Source organism: Sciurus carolinensis, chromosome 7, assembly GCF_902686445.1.
Source record: "Sciurus carolinensis chromosome 7, mSciCar1.2, whole genome shotgun sequence".
Classification (NCBI taxonomy): domain Eukaryota; kingdom Metazoa; phylum Chordata; class Mammalia; order Rodentia; family Sciuridae; genus Sciurus; species Sciurus carolinensis.
This window is the reverse complement of record NC_062219.1, coordinates 77,657,105-77,674,983: the sequence shown is the minus strand read 5'-3', so window position 1 is coordinate 77,674,983 and position 17,879 is coordinate 77,657,105. Positions and strand designations below refer to the sequence as shown.

General features: G+C 37.5%; 1 protein-coding gene across 2 annotated transcripts in view; it reads left to right on the top strand.

The window, feature by feature from the left end:
- Nucleotides 1–458: 458 nt before the first annotated feature.
- Nucleotides 459–17,879, top strand: part of LOC124988837 (cytochrome b5 reductase 4) — a 101,218-nt gene continuing 83,797 nt past the window's right edge. For both annotated transcript variants that reach the window (XM_047558620.1, XM_047558618.1), the window contains exons 1-2: nt 459–668; nt 12,638–12,791. In XM_047558620.1, coding sequence (XP_047414576.1) covers nt 594–668; nt 12,638–12,791 — 229 coding nt within the window. In that variant the 5' untranslated portion in view covers nt 459–593. The remainder of the gene's footprint in view (nt 669–12,637; nt 12,792–17,879) is intronic.

The window sequence follows — 17,879 nt, the reverse complement described above, 5'->3', positions numbered from 1 at the left end:
ATAAACAATGTAATACAAGTAAACATGTCACTGTAATATTCCAGGATAATAACAGGTAAAGGTGAAGATCAGAGGTAGTTGTGAGGTTCTCTTTAACTGTACAGCCTGGTGCTTCACAGAAGAGAATTTTAGAGAAATCAGAATGCTATAGTGGTGTTATTTTATTCCCTATTTCAAGTAGTACGATGGTACTACTTATCAACAATCAGACACTAATGTTCTGGGTTAACAGGACTCTACAAGAATATATTCTCGAATTCGATCAGCACCAGGGCTGAGGAACAGCTTCACTCTCTGATATTCCGCGAAATAGCTGTCACCTCCCTCCAGTGCTGAAGTTTAGGAAGCAGGACTCACTGAGCATGCGTACTTTCCTCCCTTGCCGCCCCAGCCGGCGCTGGCTCCGTTGGCTCCGCCCTCCGCTAACGTGCTGCGTCATGGCGTGTTTCACCCCTGGAGACCCCGGAAGTGGGTCGGGGGCTCGGCCTCTGCCCGGCCGCTGAGCCGGAGCGGGAGGATCTGGTCTGAGAGGGTCCTGCCGAGTGAGCTTGTCTGCAGGCGAGCTCGGGCAGGGCCCGAGCAACGGGTCCAGGATGCTAAACGTCCCTTCCCAGTCTTTCCCGGCCCCCAGCTCTCAGCAGCGCGCCGCCTCTGGGGGGCGTAGCAAGGTAAGCCAGTGACACCGTTAGTCGCGCCCAGCGCTTGCTTCCCACCTGCGTTTCGCTCTTCGGAACCGTCTGTCTTTCCATATTTGCTCTTACCGCCTGTCCCCCTCCCGAGCCTTCGTTCCCTCCGGTCCTTGCCGGCGTCGGTTTTTTGATACCACGCCGTCTTCAGTCCTCGAACACTCCTTCCTTTCCTCTCACCTGCTAGCCTACCTTTCCCGCTGTCAGGTGCCCTCCTCCAGGTCCTTTTTCCCTAATTCATTTCAGATCTGTAGGACAGGACTGGTCATCGTGTTTGCAGTATTTTGGGTACTCAACGTCGTCTTCCTTCCCTCAACCTGTCCTTTCCAATCTCTTGTTCTTCATTGTCCGAAGGAGTTGTGAGTGGTGTGGGTTCCCTCGCAGCAGGGAAGGACTAACCACTGGCGACAAGAGACATTCTGCAACGGTGGGGACTTCTGGAGCTAGGAAAGATTTGGAGAAGCTAAAACAAATGTCCACAGACCTCCATTCAGGTTTGTGGACACTTCTCTCCAAGTAATACTGCCTTTCTCTCTCAGGTATCTGATTGTTTCAACATACCTTTTCTACCGATACCACTTGCTGACTTTGGAGCTAATGTAACTAATGCTTGAGTATTTGTTGAGCATAGTTACTGTTAGCAACAGGTGAAATGCAAATACATTTTATATTTGCAAAATATAATAAAAATTGTGTCCCGTGTTCACTTAAACCTGAATGCTGCTTGCTTCTCTTATTTTATAGTTCTTTGTTCTGTTTGTTCATGTTTTGTTTTGAGAATTCCATCCATTTGGGCCACACTCCTTTTTCTTTTCATTTCTTGTCTCTTGAGTCTTACCATCATTTGTGATTTTAACCGACTTCTGTAGTTTTCTCCAGTTAGACCTGAAATTCTGATTCTAGACTAGAACATGGGTTCAGGAACCTGTAGTTTTCATGTGCTTTTTCAGAGGTCTTTATCCCCAGTTACAATGCTGATACTGAGATTTATTAAGTGCTTTATGACCTTATATATTTTGAGTGTTTTTCCTGTATTACCTTATTTAATCTTAATAATGACCCTTGAAATGGAATCTTTCAGTGTTTTCATTTCACAGAAAAGAAACTGGTTAAGAAATGTTGCCTTAGAGCATATAGGCTTGTGATGTGATTCTGTGATATTTCATTTATTGCTCTGTTTATCTATTACATAGGCACCCAAGCATGTATCCCTTCCTCCCTTGACCTGTTTCTCTCCTTAAACTAAATACTTGACTGGATTATAGTGTAGTCTTTCCAGAATTAGATTATGAGTTGTGGCCCTTCTCTCAGCCATCTGTATTCTCAACATCTATCTAAAGGAGAAAACTTAGAGGCAAAGACATTAAGTTACACAGATGGTGATGGCAAATGTGAGTCTTTGAGTCAAGAAGGAAAACAAAATAATATTATTGTGTAATTCAAAATAAATTCAGATTCTTATCTTTATTTTCTTTTTTTTTGTGAAACAAGATAATCATGAACATGTTGGAAACTGACATTGGATGAGAAAAATAGAGACTGAAGAAAATGAAACCTAGTTGATGAGGGTTTATATCATAATTGTTAAAAGCATAGACTTTGGAGTGAGAAAGACATGGATTCTTTCCCCAAATCCATTACTTAATCTCTGAATCTGTTTCTTTGGGTATAAATGAGAATAACCAATTTTATTGGATTATTGATAGGATTAAATAAGATAATGATTTTTAGCACAGCTTTGTTAAGCAGTCAGTAAATGTTGTTTACTCTAAGGGTTTTATTCAGACCTCACAGATTTGAATTTGACATAGAGAATGCATTCAATATGTGATGACTATTATTTTTCCTACTAATAACTCATAAACCAGTATTTATTAAAATATACTATATAGTAGAGATGTGATCTCTTATTTCAAGGAGTTTAGTCTCATAGGCAGCAGATTAGTAAATAGGCATATATAATGCCACAAGTATGACAGTAGAGTTTTTGACCAAAAAGTAGTTGGAGTCAGAGACACCTTCCAGAAAAAATAGGAGGAACTGTGGGATAGTGGGTAGGGGCAGATCCAGGAAGAAAAAGCAACACTTGACAGCAAGTGCTTGATAGCAATCAAGGAATCAATTCCCATTTGACTAAAGCATATAATGGAAAGAAATGAAAGTTAAATCATGGATCTGGTGAAACAAATTATGACAGTATTATGAAGGATCTGGTAAACCACTAGGGAATTTGGAGACATTATTATAAGGTAACATGAGGAGCCATGGAAAGAGGGAGGGTACATAATTTGATTTGCATTTCCAAAAGATTACCCTGGGAATTATGGAATGGAGAGAGACCAGTGATTTTAGTTTGGGGTAGGAAAAATCATTTCAGATGAATAAATTATGAGACTGGTATCAAGAAACCTGGAGAGTTTCACTGACAGAATGGAACAATATAGATTTATAGGGTGGAATTTGAAATCGGAAATCTACCATAAATCTATTAACTTGTTTATTTTTGGGGGTAAATGGATGCCTGAAATAGATATGATTCAGGAAAATGAGGTGTAAAAACTTGAAGGTGCCTGCTTTTGCATTAAATAATTTTTCTGGTACTATGTTACATACTGAATGTAAACAGTAGCCATGTTATAGAAAAATTTCCACTAGTTTGTCTTAACTGATTTAAATACCAATAATAATTCTGTATATTACTCAATACTGTAGTCTGAATAATTGATAAAGAACAAGGATTGATTTATTGTAGTTCTGGAGGCTGAAAAATCTAAGGTCAAGGGCCCATATCTATAAAGGGTCTTCTTTTTTTTATATATATATGTAAAAATTTAATACAATAAATAATGTATGACATAATTAGTCAATGAGAAAGGGAAGGATTATTTAACACAAAGGAGTGAAAATAAACTAATTCAGAAAAATCATTAATTAGGATGCATAAATAAAGTGTGCATGTTGTAAAAAAAAGAACTAAAAGGAAAAAGTAACTATGGGAACCCTGAAATTTTACAAAAAAAAAATTCTAAATATTACTCATTCATCCAGTGTGGTCCATTCAGATTCTAAATCCCAATGATTTTTGCAACACATGCAACTTTGTTTCCTTCATAACTGACTATAAAGGGTCTTCTTAATGTGTCATAACATGGTGGAAGTCAGAGAGCAAGAGCTAGATCTTGCAGCCTTAACATAACCTTTTTTTTTTTTTTTGGTAGAGTTTATTTTTACATATTTATACAAACATGGAGTATGTCTTATTCTAGTTAGGATCTCAGTCTTGTGGATGTACCTGATGTGGAGATTTGCTATGGTGTATTTATATACATACATAGGAAAATCATGTCAGAGTCATTCCACTGTCTTTCCTATTCCTATCCCCCTCCCTTTCCTTCAGTGCCCTTTGTCTAATCCCCTGAACTTCTATTCCTTCCCTCCCCTCTTGTTGTGTGTTAGCATCCACATACAAGAGAGAACATTCAACCTTTGGATTTTAAGGATTGGCTTATTTCATATAGCATGATAGTCTCCAAATTCATTCATTTACTGGCAGATGTCATAAATTCATTCCTTTTTATGACTGAGTAATATATATATCACATTTTTTTTTATTATTTTTTATTTTTTTACATTTATATAGGGTAATGATGTTTATTTTATTTTTCCCCTCCCCCCACCCCTCCCACCCCTCTTTTCCCTCTACACAGCCCTTCTTTCCTTCATTCTTGCCGCTCTCCTTAGCCTAACTCTAAACCTAACCCTAAACCTAATGCTAGCCCCTCCCACCCCCCATTATATGTCCTCATCCGCTTATCAGCGAGATCATTCGTCCTTTAGTTTTTGAGATTGGCTTATCTCACTTAGCATGATATTCTCCAATTTCGACCATTTGCCTACAAATGCCATAATTTTATCATTCTTCATTGCGGAGTAATATTCCATTGTATATATATGCCACAGTTTCTTTATCCATTCATCAATTGAAGGACATCTAGGTTGGTTCCACAATCTGGCTATGGTGAATTGAGCAGCAATGAACATTGATGTGGCTGTATCTCTGTAGTATGCTGATTTTAAGTCCTTTGGGTATAGGTCAACGAGTGGGATAGCTGGGTCAAATGGTGTTTCCATTCCAAGCTTTCTGAGGAATCTCCACACTGCTTTCCAGAGTGGCTGCACTAATTTGCAACCCCACCAGCAATGTATGAGTGTTCCTTTTTCACCGCATCCTCGCCAACACCTATTGTTGCTTGTATTCTTGATAATCGCCATTCTAGTTGGGGTGAGATGAAATCTTAGGGTAGTTTTGATTTGCATTTCCCTTATTACTAGGGATGTTGAACATTTTTTCATATATCTGTTGATTACTTGTACATCTTCTTCTGTGAAGTGTCTGTTCATTTCCTTAGCCCATTTGTTGATTGGATTATTTGTATTCTTCGTGTAGAGTTTTTTGAGTTCTTTATAGATCCTGGAAATTAGCGCTCTATCTGAGGTATGGTTGGCAAAAATATTCTCCCACTCTGTAGGCTCTCTCTTCACATTTCTGATAGTTTCCTTTGCTGAGAGAAAGCTTTTAAGTTTGAATCTATCCCAGTTGTTGATTCTTGCTTTTATTTCTTGTGCTATGGGAGTCCTGTTAAGGAAATCTGATCCTGAGCCAACAAGTTGAAGATTTGGACCTACTTTTTCTTCTATAAGATGCAGGGTCTCTGGTCTGATTCCGAGGTCCTTGATCCATTTTGAGTTGAGTTTTGTGTAGGGTGAGAGATAGGGGTTTAATTTCATTCTATTGCATATGGATTTCCAATTTTCCCAGCACCATTTGTTGAAGAGGCTATCTTTTCTCCATTGCATATTGTTGGAACCTTTGTCTAGTATGAGAAAATTGTATTTATTTGGGTTTGTGTCCATGTCCTCTATTCTGTACCATTGATCTACCTGTCTATTTTGGTACCAATACCACGCCGTTTTTGTTACTATTGCTTTGTAGTAGAGTTGAAGATCTGGTATTGCAATACCCCCTGCTTCGCTCTTGCTACTGAGGATTGCTTTAGCTATTCTAGGTTTTTTATTCTTCCAGATGAATTTCATAATTGCTTGCTCTATTTCTGCAAGGCACATCATTGGGATTTTAATTGGAATTGCATTGAATCTGTATAGCACTTTAGGTAGTATAGCCATTTTGACGATATTAATTCTGCCTATCCAGGAACATGGGAGATCTTTCTATCTTCTAAGGTTTTCTTTAATTTCTTTCTTTAGTGTTCTGTAGTTCTCATTTTAGAGGTCTTTCACCTCTTTTGTGAGATTGATTCCCAAGTATTTTATTTTTTTCGATGCTATTGTGAATGGGGTAGTTTTCCTAATTTCTCTTTCTGAAGATTCATCACTTATGTATAAAAATGCATTGGATTTATGAGCATTGATCTTGTAACCTGCTACTTTACTGAATTCACTTATGAGTTCTAAAAGTTTTCTGGTGGAATTTCCAGGTTCCTCTAAATATATAATCATGTCATCAGCAAACAGGGATAGCTTGAGTTCTTCTTTTCCTATTCGTATCCCTTTAATTTCTTTGGTTTGTCTGATTGCTCTGGCTAGAGTCTCAAGGACGATGTTGAATAGAAGCGGTGAAAGAGGGCATCCCTGCCTTGTTCCAGTTTTTAGGGGGAACACTTTCAGTTTTTCACCATTTAGAATGAGATTAGCCATGGGCTTAGTGTAGATTGCCTTTATAATGTTTAGGAATGTTCCCACTACCCCAATTTTTTCTAGTGTTTTGAGCATGAAGGGATGCTGTATTTTATCAAATGCTTTTTCTGCATCTATTGAAATAATCATGTGATTCTTAACTTTAAGTCTGTTGATATGGTGAATGACATTTATTGATTTCCGAATGTTGAACCAACCTTGCATCCCTGGGATAAAACCCACTTGATCGTGGTGCACTATCTTTTTAATATATATTTGTATGCGATTTGCTAAAATTTTGTTGAGAATTTTTGCATCGATATTCATTAAGGATATTGGTCTGAAATTTTCTTTCCTCGATGTGTCTCTGTCTGGTTTAGGTATCAGGGTGATATTGGCTTCATAGAACGAGTTTGGTAGGGTTCCCTCCTCTTCTATTTCATGGAATAGTTTGAGAAGTATTGGAATGAGCTCTTCTTTAAAGGTTTTGTAGAACTCGGCTGAGAACCCATCTGGTCCTGGACTTTTCTTTGTTGGTAGGCTTTTGATGACCTCTTCTATTTCATTGCTTGAAATTGATTTATTTAAATTGTGTATGTCCTCCTCGTTCAGTTTAGGTAGTTCATATGTCTCTAGAAATTTGTTGATGTCTTCGAGGTTTTCTGTTTTGTTGGAGTATAGATTTTCAAAATAGCTTCTAATTATGTTTTGTATTTCACTCGTGTCTGTTGTGATGTTTCCTTGTTCATTCCGAATTTTAGTAATTTGAGTTTTCTCCCTCTTTCTCTTTGTTAGTGTGGCTAAGGGTTTATCAATTTTATTTATTTTTTCAAAGAACCAACTATTTATTTTGTTAATTTTTCCAATTGTTTCTTTTGTTTCGATTTCGTTGATTTCGGCTCTGATTTTAACTATTTCCTGTCTTCTACTACTTTTGGTATTGGTCTGCTCTTCTTTTTCTAGTGCTTTGAGCTGTAGTGTTAAGTCGTTTATTTGTTGATTTCTACTTCTTTTTTTGAATGCACCCCATGAAATAAATTTTCCTCTGAGTACTGCTTTCATAGTGTCCCAGAGATTTTGATATGATGTGTCTTTGTTCTCGTTTACTTCTAAGAATTTTTTTATTTCCCTCCTGATGTCTTCTGTTATCCATTCATCATATAATAGTGTATTATTTAGTCTCCAGGTATTGGAGAAGTTTCTGTTTTTTATTCTGTCATTTATTTCTAATTTCAATCCATTATGATCTGATAGAGTACAAGGTAGTATCTCTATCTTCTTGTATTTGCTAACAGTAGCTTTGTGGCATAAAATATGGTCTATTTTAGAGAAGGATCCATGTGCTGCTGAGAAGAAAGTGTATTCGTTCTTTGTTGGATGGTATATTCTATATATGTCCGTTAAGTCTAAATTGCTGATTGTGTTGTTGAGATCTATAGTTTCTTTATTCAATTTTGTTTGGACGATCTATCCAGTGGTGAGAGAGGTGTGTTAAAATCGCCTAGTATTATTGTGTTGTGGTCTATTTGAATTCTGTAATTGAGAAGGATTTGTTTGACGTACGTGGATGAGCCAATGTTCGGGGCATAGATATTTATGATTGTTATGTCTTGCTGATTTATGCTTCCCTTAAGCAGCATGTAATGTCCTTCTTTATCCCTTCTGATTAGTTTTGGTTTGAAGTCCACATTATCTGAGATGAGGATGGATACTCCAGCTTTTTTGCTGTGTCCGTGTGCATGGTATGTTTTTCCCCATCCTTTCACCTTTAGTCTATGGGTGTCTCTTTCTATGAGGTGAGTCTCTTACAGGCAGCATATTGTTGGATTTTTCTTTTTAATCCAATCTGCCAGTCTGTGTCTTTTGATTGATGAGTTCAGGCCATTAACATTCAGGGTTATTATTGTGATATGATTTGTATTCCCAGTCAATTGACTCATATTTGTTTTTGACATGATTTGGTTTCTCCTTTATTTGGCTATTCCTTTAGGCTAGCGCCTCCTGTTGCTGATTTGCATCGTTGTTTTTCGTCTCTTCCTCATGGAATATTTTGCTGAGAATGTTCTGTAATGCTGGCTTTCTTTTTGTAAATTCCTTTAGCTTTTGTTTATCATGGAAGGATCTTATTTCATCGTCAAATTTGAAGGTAAGTTTTGCTGGGTATAAGATTCTTGGTTGGCATCCGTTTTCTTTCAGGGCTTGGTATATGTTGTTCCAGGCCCTTCTAGCTTTTAGGGTCTGGATTGAAAAATCTGCTGATATTCTTATTGGCTTCCCTCTGAATGTAATTTGATTCTTTTCTCTCGCGGCCTTTAAAATTCTGTCTTTATTTTGTGTGTTAGGTATTTTCATAATAATGTGCCTTGGTGTGGGTCTGTTGTAATTTTGTATGTTTGGAGTTCTATAAGCCTCTTGTACTTGGTTTTCCATTTCATTCTTCAGATTTGGGAAATTTTCTGTTATTATTTCATTGAATAGATTGTTGATTCCTTTGGTTTGTTTCTCTAAGCCTTGCTCAATCCCAATAATTCTTAAATTTGGCCTTTTCATGATATCCCATAATTCTTGTAGATTCTGTTCATGATTTCTTACCATCTTTTCTGTTTGGCCAACTTTGCTTTCAAGATTAAATAATTTGTCTTCAATGTCTGAGGTTCTGTCTTCCAGGTGTTCTATCCTATTGGTTATGCTTTCTATGGAGTTTTTAACTTGGTTTATTGTTTCCTTCATTTCAAGTATTTCAGTTTGTTTTTTTTCAGTATCTCTAACTCTTTATTGAAATGATCTCTTGCTTCCCGTATTTGGTCTTTTAACTGTTGATTGGTGCGATCATTTAATGCCTGCATTTGCTCTTTCATCTCCTCCTTCAATGCCTGCATTTGCTCTTTCATCTCCTCATTAGCTTCCCTGATCGTTTTAATTACGTACATTCTGAACTCCCTTTCTGACATTTCTTCTGCTGTTCTGTCATTGGGTTTTATTGATGTAGTATCTAGGTTTCTTTGGGACATTTTCTTCCCTTGTTTTCTCATATTGGTCAGTTGTCAGTGGGACCCTGAGATATTGCAGTTTTCCGCTATTGGCTTATAGTGTCCCGGTAGATTTCCAGTGTATCACCTCCCAGCCTTCAGTAGCCTGATGTCTTGGAGGAATCTGATAAAGCAGCTCATCCGAAGAAAACTGCCCCTAGCCCCCTACTGGTTCCACGGTTTGGAAGTGGCTCTGTGCGGAAATGCTCTCACTGTGGGCCTGCGCCGTGCAGCTGGCCGTGTGGGAGGAGCCCACTGCCGGAGTGTGGAAAGCTACCTTGGGAAGACTCTAGCTGCCCTGCCCGGCTCCAATAAGCCACCTCTATCTGGGCCTGCCACCCTGGCCGAGCTTTACCCAGTGGGCAGACTCACCTGTGGCTCTATTTCAGTCCGAGTCTCTCAATGCCTCCCCTTCTTAACTCCTGGGTTCTGGAGCGACTTGGGGTGCAGTCTCCCTCTAGGCCGCCATCTTGGATCGCCCCGTGTAGAGAGCCTGCAGCCGGAGTGGGCAGAGCCGCCTGAAGAGGTCTCTGGCTGCCCTGCCCTGATCCCAGGGGCTGCTTGCGGATGGAGGCTCTCCGCTGGTTCGTTGCCGGAGTACGCTGCGCTGCAGGGGCTCCGGGACTCGGAGCTTGTTATGGTCAGAAAGGCTCTCACTAGCGGGCCAGTTCCGTTCCGAGAACCTGGAGAAGCTGGCTGTGTGGGCGGGGCCCACCGCCGGGGTGCGCAGGGCTGCCTGTGAATGACTCTAGCTGCCCTGCCCGGCTCCGATAAGCCACCTCTATCTGGGCCTGCCACCCGGGCCGAGCTTTACCCAGTGGGCAGACTCACCCGTGGCTCTATTTCAGTCCGAGTCTCTCAATGCCTCCCCTTCTTAACTCCAGGGTTCTGGAGCGACTTGGGGTGCAGTCTCCCTCTAGGCCGCCATCTTGGATCACCCCGTGAAGAGAGCCTGCAGCCGGAGTGGGCAGAGCCGCCTGAAGAGGTCTCTGGCTGCCCTGCCCTGATCCCAGGGGCTGCTTGCGGATGGAGGCTCTCCGCTGGTTCGTTGCCGGAGTATGCTGCGCTGCAGGGGCTCCGGGACTCGGAGCTTGTTCTGGTCAGAAAGGCTCTCACTAGCGGGCCCATATATCACATTTTATTTATTCATCTGTTGAAGGGCATCAAGTTGATTCCATAACTTAGCGATTTTTTGAGTTCTTTATATATCTTGAAGATAATGCTCTGAGGTACAGGTGGCAAAGATTTTCTCCCATTCTGTAGGCTCTCTTTTGATGCTCTTGATTGTTTCCTTTGCTGTGAAGAAGCTGTTTAGTTTGATACCATCCCATTTATTGATTCTTGATTTTACTTCTTGGGCTTTAGGAGTCTTGGTGAGCAAGTTGGTTCCTAAGTTGACCTGATGGAGATTTGGGCCTACATTTTCTTCTAGTTAGGCATAGGGTTTCTGCTCTAATATCTAGATTCTTGATCCACTTTAGTTGAGTTCTGTTCAGGGTAAGATACAGGAGTTAGATTTCGTTTTTTCTCCACCTTTGTCTAGTATAAGATAACTGTATTTATGTGGGTTTGTCTCTGTGTCTTCTGTTTTGTTCCATTGGTTTTCATGTCTGTTTTGGTGCCATTACCATGCTATTTTTGTTAATATAGCTCTGTAGTATAATTTCAGTTCTGCCCTTTTTATGCCTCCCACGTATACCCTTTTATAATCAGCATTAATGCATTCATGAAGTGGAGTCCCTACGACCTAAACATCACTCATTAGGCCACAACTTCCTCCACAGTTGTCTTGGGTATTAATTTTACATATGTGCTTTTTGGGAGACACATTCAAACCATAGCACCCTTTCATCTGAAAGACTTTAAAGTATATTTTTAAAAACAAAACCCTAGAACATCCTGTTAGTAAATCCTGTAATTAGGTGTTGGCAAACTTTTTCTTCAAAGAAACTAATGGTAAGTATAATAGTCTACCCTTATCTATGGTTTTGTGGTCTGTGGTTTCAGTCACTGACAGTCAACTGTAGTCTGAAAATATTAAATGGAAATAGCAGAAATAAACAATTCATAAATTTTACATTTTTTGCTGTTTAAGATGAAATCTTGTGCTGTTGTCCCCTTCTATCCTACATGGTACATGAAACATCCCTTTGTCTAGCACATCTACACTGTATGGGCAACCCACATGTCAATCACTTAGAAGCCATCTCTTAATTATCAGAGTGACTATTGCAGTATTGCATTGCTTGTCTTCAAGTAACATTATTTTACTTATTAATGGCCCCCAAGTACAAGAGTAGGGATGCTAGCAATTCTGATATGACAGAGAAACCATAAAGTGCTTCCATAGGTGAAGAGGTTAAAGTTCTCAAGAAAAAAAAATAATTTGCTTTGGTTGCTAAGATCTATAGCAAGAATGATCTTCTGTCTGTAAAATTGTAAAGAAGAATAAAGAAATGTGTATATAGAAAAAGCTAGCACATATAGGGTGTGCTTGGTTTCAGGTATTCACTGGGGATCTTGGAACACATCTCCCATGAATAATGGGAAACCACAATATTTTAGGCTTTGAGAGCCTCATAAGCTTTCAGCCATTTCACCAATAACACCAAGTGTGAAAACTAGTCTTAGCTCAGGGCTGTGTAGAAACCTTCAGGGTTGACCAGAGGTTGTGCTAACCTCTTCCCTATAGTGTGATTATTTTCCATTGTTTGATAAACTTTCTCAGTGAATTCTTAGAAAACATTTTAATGCATAGTGATTCCAGTTGTTCTGTTTTTAGTGACAACCAGAAAAAATCAATGATAACCAATCATTTGTGTATCTTTTCTTCCATCAAATCTTTTTATATTTAATTTGAGGAAATTTTGGTCCAGATTGGCTGCTTTAACATAATCAGTGACAGAGCCAGGACAAGGACATGTTTGGATTGAATACTATTCCTTTTATACTCTGATATCATTATAATGAAAATTTGTGAAACAGAATTTCCAAGTCCTGCCCTGTAGTCCAGAGATTTTAAATAACCTTCTGTTTATAATTCTAATGTAGCAAAAACAATGTTGAAGCTTCCTAAAGCTATGAGGATTTGTAGAATTGTTAGATTTTCATTTTTATATTTTTAATGAGAATAAAAGTAATGCAGTATTTCAAAGACAAGTCTCAGGACAAAGAGAAAGCAATTAACTTGAAGATTCCAAATTTAATTAATCCTTTCTCCTTTTCTAGGTACCTTTAAAACAGGGCAGAAGTCTTATGGATTGGATTCGACTGTCCAAAAGTGGAAAGGACCTAACAGGATTAAAAGGCAGGTTAATTGAAGTAACTGAAGAAGAACTTAAAAAGCACAACAAAAAAGATGATTGTTGGATATGCATAAGAGGTAGGTGGATGGTATTTATTAATTACTTCAAAAAAATTTGCTGGACTTGCCATTTGTTATGACACAGTACCATAATCTTATTATTTGATGATCAGATTCAGAATTAGATAACAAAAATATGCCCATACTGGGCAATAAATATTATTGTTCTGACCTTGGTTAGAGTGTTGGGAATAACATATGTGTTATTCCTTATGAAATTACATTTTGATGCAGAAACTTTCTGAAATGAAACTTTTTTTCCCCCTCACATCCCCATACTGTATTTACTTTGAAAGGAAACAAGTGTTGACCAGGCAATTCAATGCTAAAGTAGCATAATAAAATTATTCAGTAGCACCCAGTTCATACAGTCTCAGAGAAATTTTTTTCCCCCCAACAGAATTCAGTTGTAAGGATCTGAGGAATAACTTTCTATCTCAGAGCCTTACCATTGAATTTCATTGGGGAGAAAAAAGTCTCTGAGACTCTAAAGGAAATCTGAAAGCCTACATTAAAGCCAAGTCTTCAGTTCTCATTTGCAGCAAATTTTATTACTTAATGTACGTAGCAATAGTAGTTGCCTGAGTTTTGTAGCTCATAGTAAATTAGAATCTCCAATATAGCTGAAGAAATGAGCTGAGAGACAGGAGTAGCTGATGAAAAACAGACCTCATGATAACCAACAATATGGCATCTAGGAGAGGCAAAAAGATCACAGTGAACCTGTATATCCAGTCTCCAGTGATGTTCTTGAGATAATCAGACGTGCTAAATGTGTCTTCTGTTTAAAGGGGAAAGAATGCCAATAATTTGTAATGTGATCCAAAAAGAAAATAAAACATGTGACTAATTATCCTTTTCTTCATAGCTATTATAATTTAAAAAAATTATGGGGTTTCTGTTAAGCAAATTGCCTTTATCATGAATTCCCTTGAACTTACACAGGCTTTTATTGTCACTTTTTTTTTTTCCTATTCTGCAAAGTATGTTATCACTCATCCATTTGGCTGTCAGGCTTCTAAAACTTCATTGCTGTCATCTCCTTTTCTGACTTGAATCTGTCTTGATCAGCTTTTTTGCTGCAGTGACTAAATGACCTGACCAGCACAACTGTAGAGGAGGAAGAGTTTATTTGAGGGCTCACAGTTTCAGAGGTCATAGTCCATAGAAGACTGGCTCCATTCCTCAGTGCTCAAGATGGGTGAGGCAGAACATCATGACTGAAGAGTGTGGCAGAGGGAAGCAGCTTGTTTCATCAGAAAGGAGAGAGAGGGGGGATGGGGAGGGAGGGAGGGAGAGAGGGAGAGAGAGACACACAGAGACACACAGACACTGACTCCATTCTCCAGATACAAAATATATACTCCATAGCCAAGCCCTCAATGAACCACTCCCTCCAGTCACAACCTACCTGCCTCCAGTTACCCCTCAGTTTATCCTTATCAGAGGATTAAATTACTGATTGGATTAAGACTCTTACAACCAAATCATTTCTCTTCTGAACCTTCTTGCATTGTCTCACACCTGAACTTTTGGGGGACACCTCACATCCAAGCCATAATATATGTGTCTCTGTGATTTTATGTCTTATTTATCCTTTACATTTATTTTAGAAAATTTTCAGGAGTATAGGAATTAGATGAATGCTTTTTAATCCAGAAGTCCTAAGTTACTCTATCACCCAATACCTTTCACAGACCTATTTTCTGGTTACTATTCTTGAAAATACCAAGGGTGCATTTACTTTAAATTCTTAAGAAATCCATTTATTTTTCATTAGTTTTTTTCATGTTTCCATTGAAATTGGCAGGGTTTATTGCCTGTTTTTCTAAAATAACATTCAGAGTTGCACTTGGTTATAGCTGATTAGCTTATGTTGGACCAACACTGCAGCAAACTCAGGACAAAATAAAAAAGAAAAAGTTATCCAAAGACACTGGTGAGCAACCAAAAGTAGACAGAAACTAGAGGGCAAGGACCATTTATATTTAGAAGGAAATATCCCGGGGTGAGTTTCCTATTTCTTATGGCATTTAATTAGAGGTTAAGTCTGCCATGAAGTGTGAGTAAAACTCAGATGAAGACTTGCACCCATACTGGCTTGAAGAACTAGAAGACAGAGATTGGGGTGTCTGCAGTAACTAGAAAGTGAAGGAGAAAATTCAAATAAAGAAAGATCCAGAGAAGAATATATAAGGTATTTCTTGCATACGTGACAGACTGTAAGTAGCCTAAAGGCTAAAAACTTTGAAGAAAGGTTTCTATTTTCAATTCCCCAAATGGGAAATAGTGTGGGGTTTGGGTCTAGTCAGTTGCCTACTAAAATAGAAGTCTTTGGAGGAATTTAACAGAATCCAGAGTTTCTACTACATTATCCAAAGTTCTAGATACACCGAAAAGGCATACTGGCAATGAGTCAAGTATTCGAATTTAGTTCACAAAGGTTTTAAAGTACATATTATAACTATACAAAGAAGCAAAAGAATGTATGTATAAAATGAATAAATAGAATGTCTCAGAGAAATAGAAATTTTAAAAAATGAACATCTAGAAGTAAAAATTAGAGTATATGAAATTTTTTAAAAATTTGATAAATGATTTTATAGAAGTTTGGAGGTAATACAAGGAAGATTTAATGAACTTGCAGATAAATAAGTAGGAATTATCCAATCTGAAGAACAGAAAGGAACATGATTAGATAGAGGCTCAGAGACTTACCAGAAAATAAAACGTCTAATATATATATGTATGTATAGAATTCCAGGAGGAGAAAAATGAGAAAAAATATTTGAAGAATAGTGGCCAAATATTTCACAAATTTGAAGAAATTTAGAAGCTTGTGAATTGAAATTGTGAATTTAGAAGCTTAGCAAATACAAGCACAGTCAATAAAAAGCAAACCACATCTAGGTACATCCTGTTCAAACTACTGAAAGCCAAAGATAAAGAGAAAATCTTAAAAACATTCAGAGAAAACATACCAAGAAACAATAAAAATGACTACTGGGGAAGAACATGATACTATCAACTCTGAATTTTGTGTTCATAAAGATACAGAATTCTTTTAAGGGTGAAGATGAAATAAGGACTTTTCAAACAGAATTTATTACCAGCTAACTTGCACTATTAGAAATGCTAAAAGGAATTCATCAGTTTGAAAGATAGTGATTTCTGATGGCATTTTAAGATTTTGGGAAATGGTATTTGAGTAAGAGAAAAGATTACATTTTGCTTTCTTCACCTTAAAAATATACATGATTGTTTAAAGCAAAAGTTATAATATTGTATTGTGAGTTACATAAAGAATAGGGGATAGAGAGCAGTAAACATGAATTTACATGTGAAGAGCTACAGTGTTCTTAAATAAGCAAGTGAAAGTTATGGATATATACTGTAATTTTCAAAACAGTCCTTAAAAAATAATGCAGAGGTAAGGCTAAATGAAATTCTGAAGAAAATTTGGTTAACTTAAAATAAGGCAGGGAGAGGAACAGAGACATACAAAACTTAGGGACTGTGGAACTAATAAAAAGGTAGATTGAAATTTAACTACAATAGTTAATCTATATGTAAATGGACCAAACACTCTAATTGAAAGGTAGAGATTGTGTGATGGGTGTATCTGTTCATGTTATCACGATCTGTCTACATGATGTCTGTAAGAGGTATACTTTAAAGTTACGGATAAATTGTAACTAAAAATGTGGGAAAAAGTATATTATCTAGACAGGAAGCAAAATTGCTTATGGTTGCAATTTATCTGATATTAATATCAGATAAAAAGTATTGCGAAAGACAAGAATTTTAACAGAGATGGAATTTTTTGTAATGATGAAAAGAGTTCATTAGGAACACAATGTTTTTATGCAACAAAAGATCTTCAAAATATATAAAGCATACATTAGCAGAATTGAGGGAGAGAATTAAAAATCTGTAGTTATAGTTGCATCATTTCTGAGTTAAATATCAGTACACATAATGAAAATAGCATGCACTTTCTTTACTGAACACAAGATGGCAAAGTAGTCACAGTACCTATTAAAAAACCAAGCTGTATGTTGAAATATACCATGATTTTACCTTATGAACATGTCTTTTTTTCCCCCCTCATTTATTTTGGAGCAAAAAAATGAGCAGTGATGAAGAATTAAATAGGAGTACTACAGTATGGTGGTATAATACTTGGTACATACGTGACAGGCTTAAGATAAATTTTGTTGATGGAATATAATATGATAATATGTAGCTTTCAAGTGAAATATTTGAATTTTAAAACTAAAAATCATTTTTTAATCATATTACAAAATTACTACTTATAGCAGTGGTCCTCAAACTTTTTGGTCTTAGGATTTCTTTATTATTTAAAAAATTACCAAGGACCCCAAAGGGCTTTGTTTATGATGATCTCAGTTGACATTTGCCTCTTAGACATTAAAACTAAGAAACTTAAAGAATTTTTTAAAATATATTTTTAGTTGTAGATGGACACAATAACCTTATTTTGTTGTTTATTTTTTATGTGGTGCTGAAGATCAAACCCAGTGCCTCACGCATGATAGACAAGCTCTCTACCACTGAGTTATAGCCATAACCCTTAAAATTAATTTTAATAAAATTAAACTATTATGGTTTGGCTCTTTAGTGTCCCCTGAAAAACTCTTGTTTTAAAAAGCATAGTTCCCAATATAGTAAGGTTCAGAGCTGGGGCTTTTAGGCAATGATTCCATTGAGAGCTGTAACCTTATCAGTGTATTAGTCCATTTGATAGACTAATAATTTGAATAATAGTTACTGTACTGGGTGGTAACTATAGATAGGGGGGCATGAAGTAGGTCTGTGGAGCTGTGGCCTGGACCACATCTGTTCCTGGCTCTCTTCTCTGTTTCCCAGCTGCCTTGAGCTGAACACCTTTCCTCCACCATGCCCTTCTGCCAAGATGTTCTACCTCACTTTAGGCCCATAGGAATAGAGTTGGCCAACCATGGATTAAGCCTCTGAAATCATAAGTCCCAAATAAACTTTTCTAAGTTGTTCTTGTCAGGTATTATGGTAAAAGCAACAAAAACTGACTAACACATAAACCAACCATATGTTATCATTAATAGT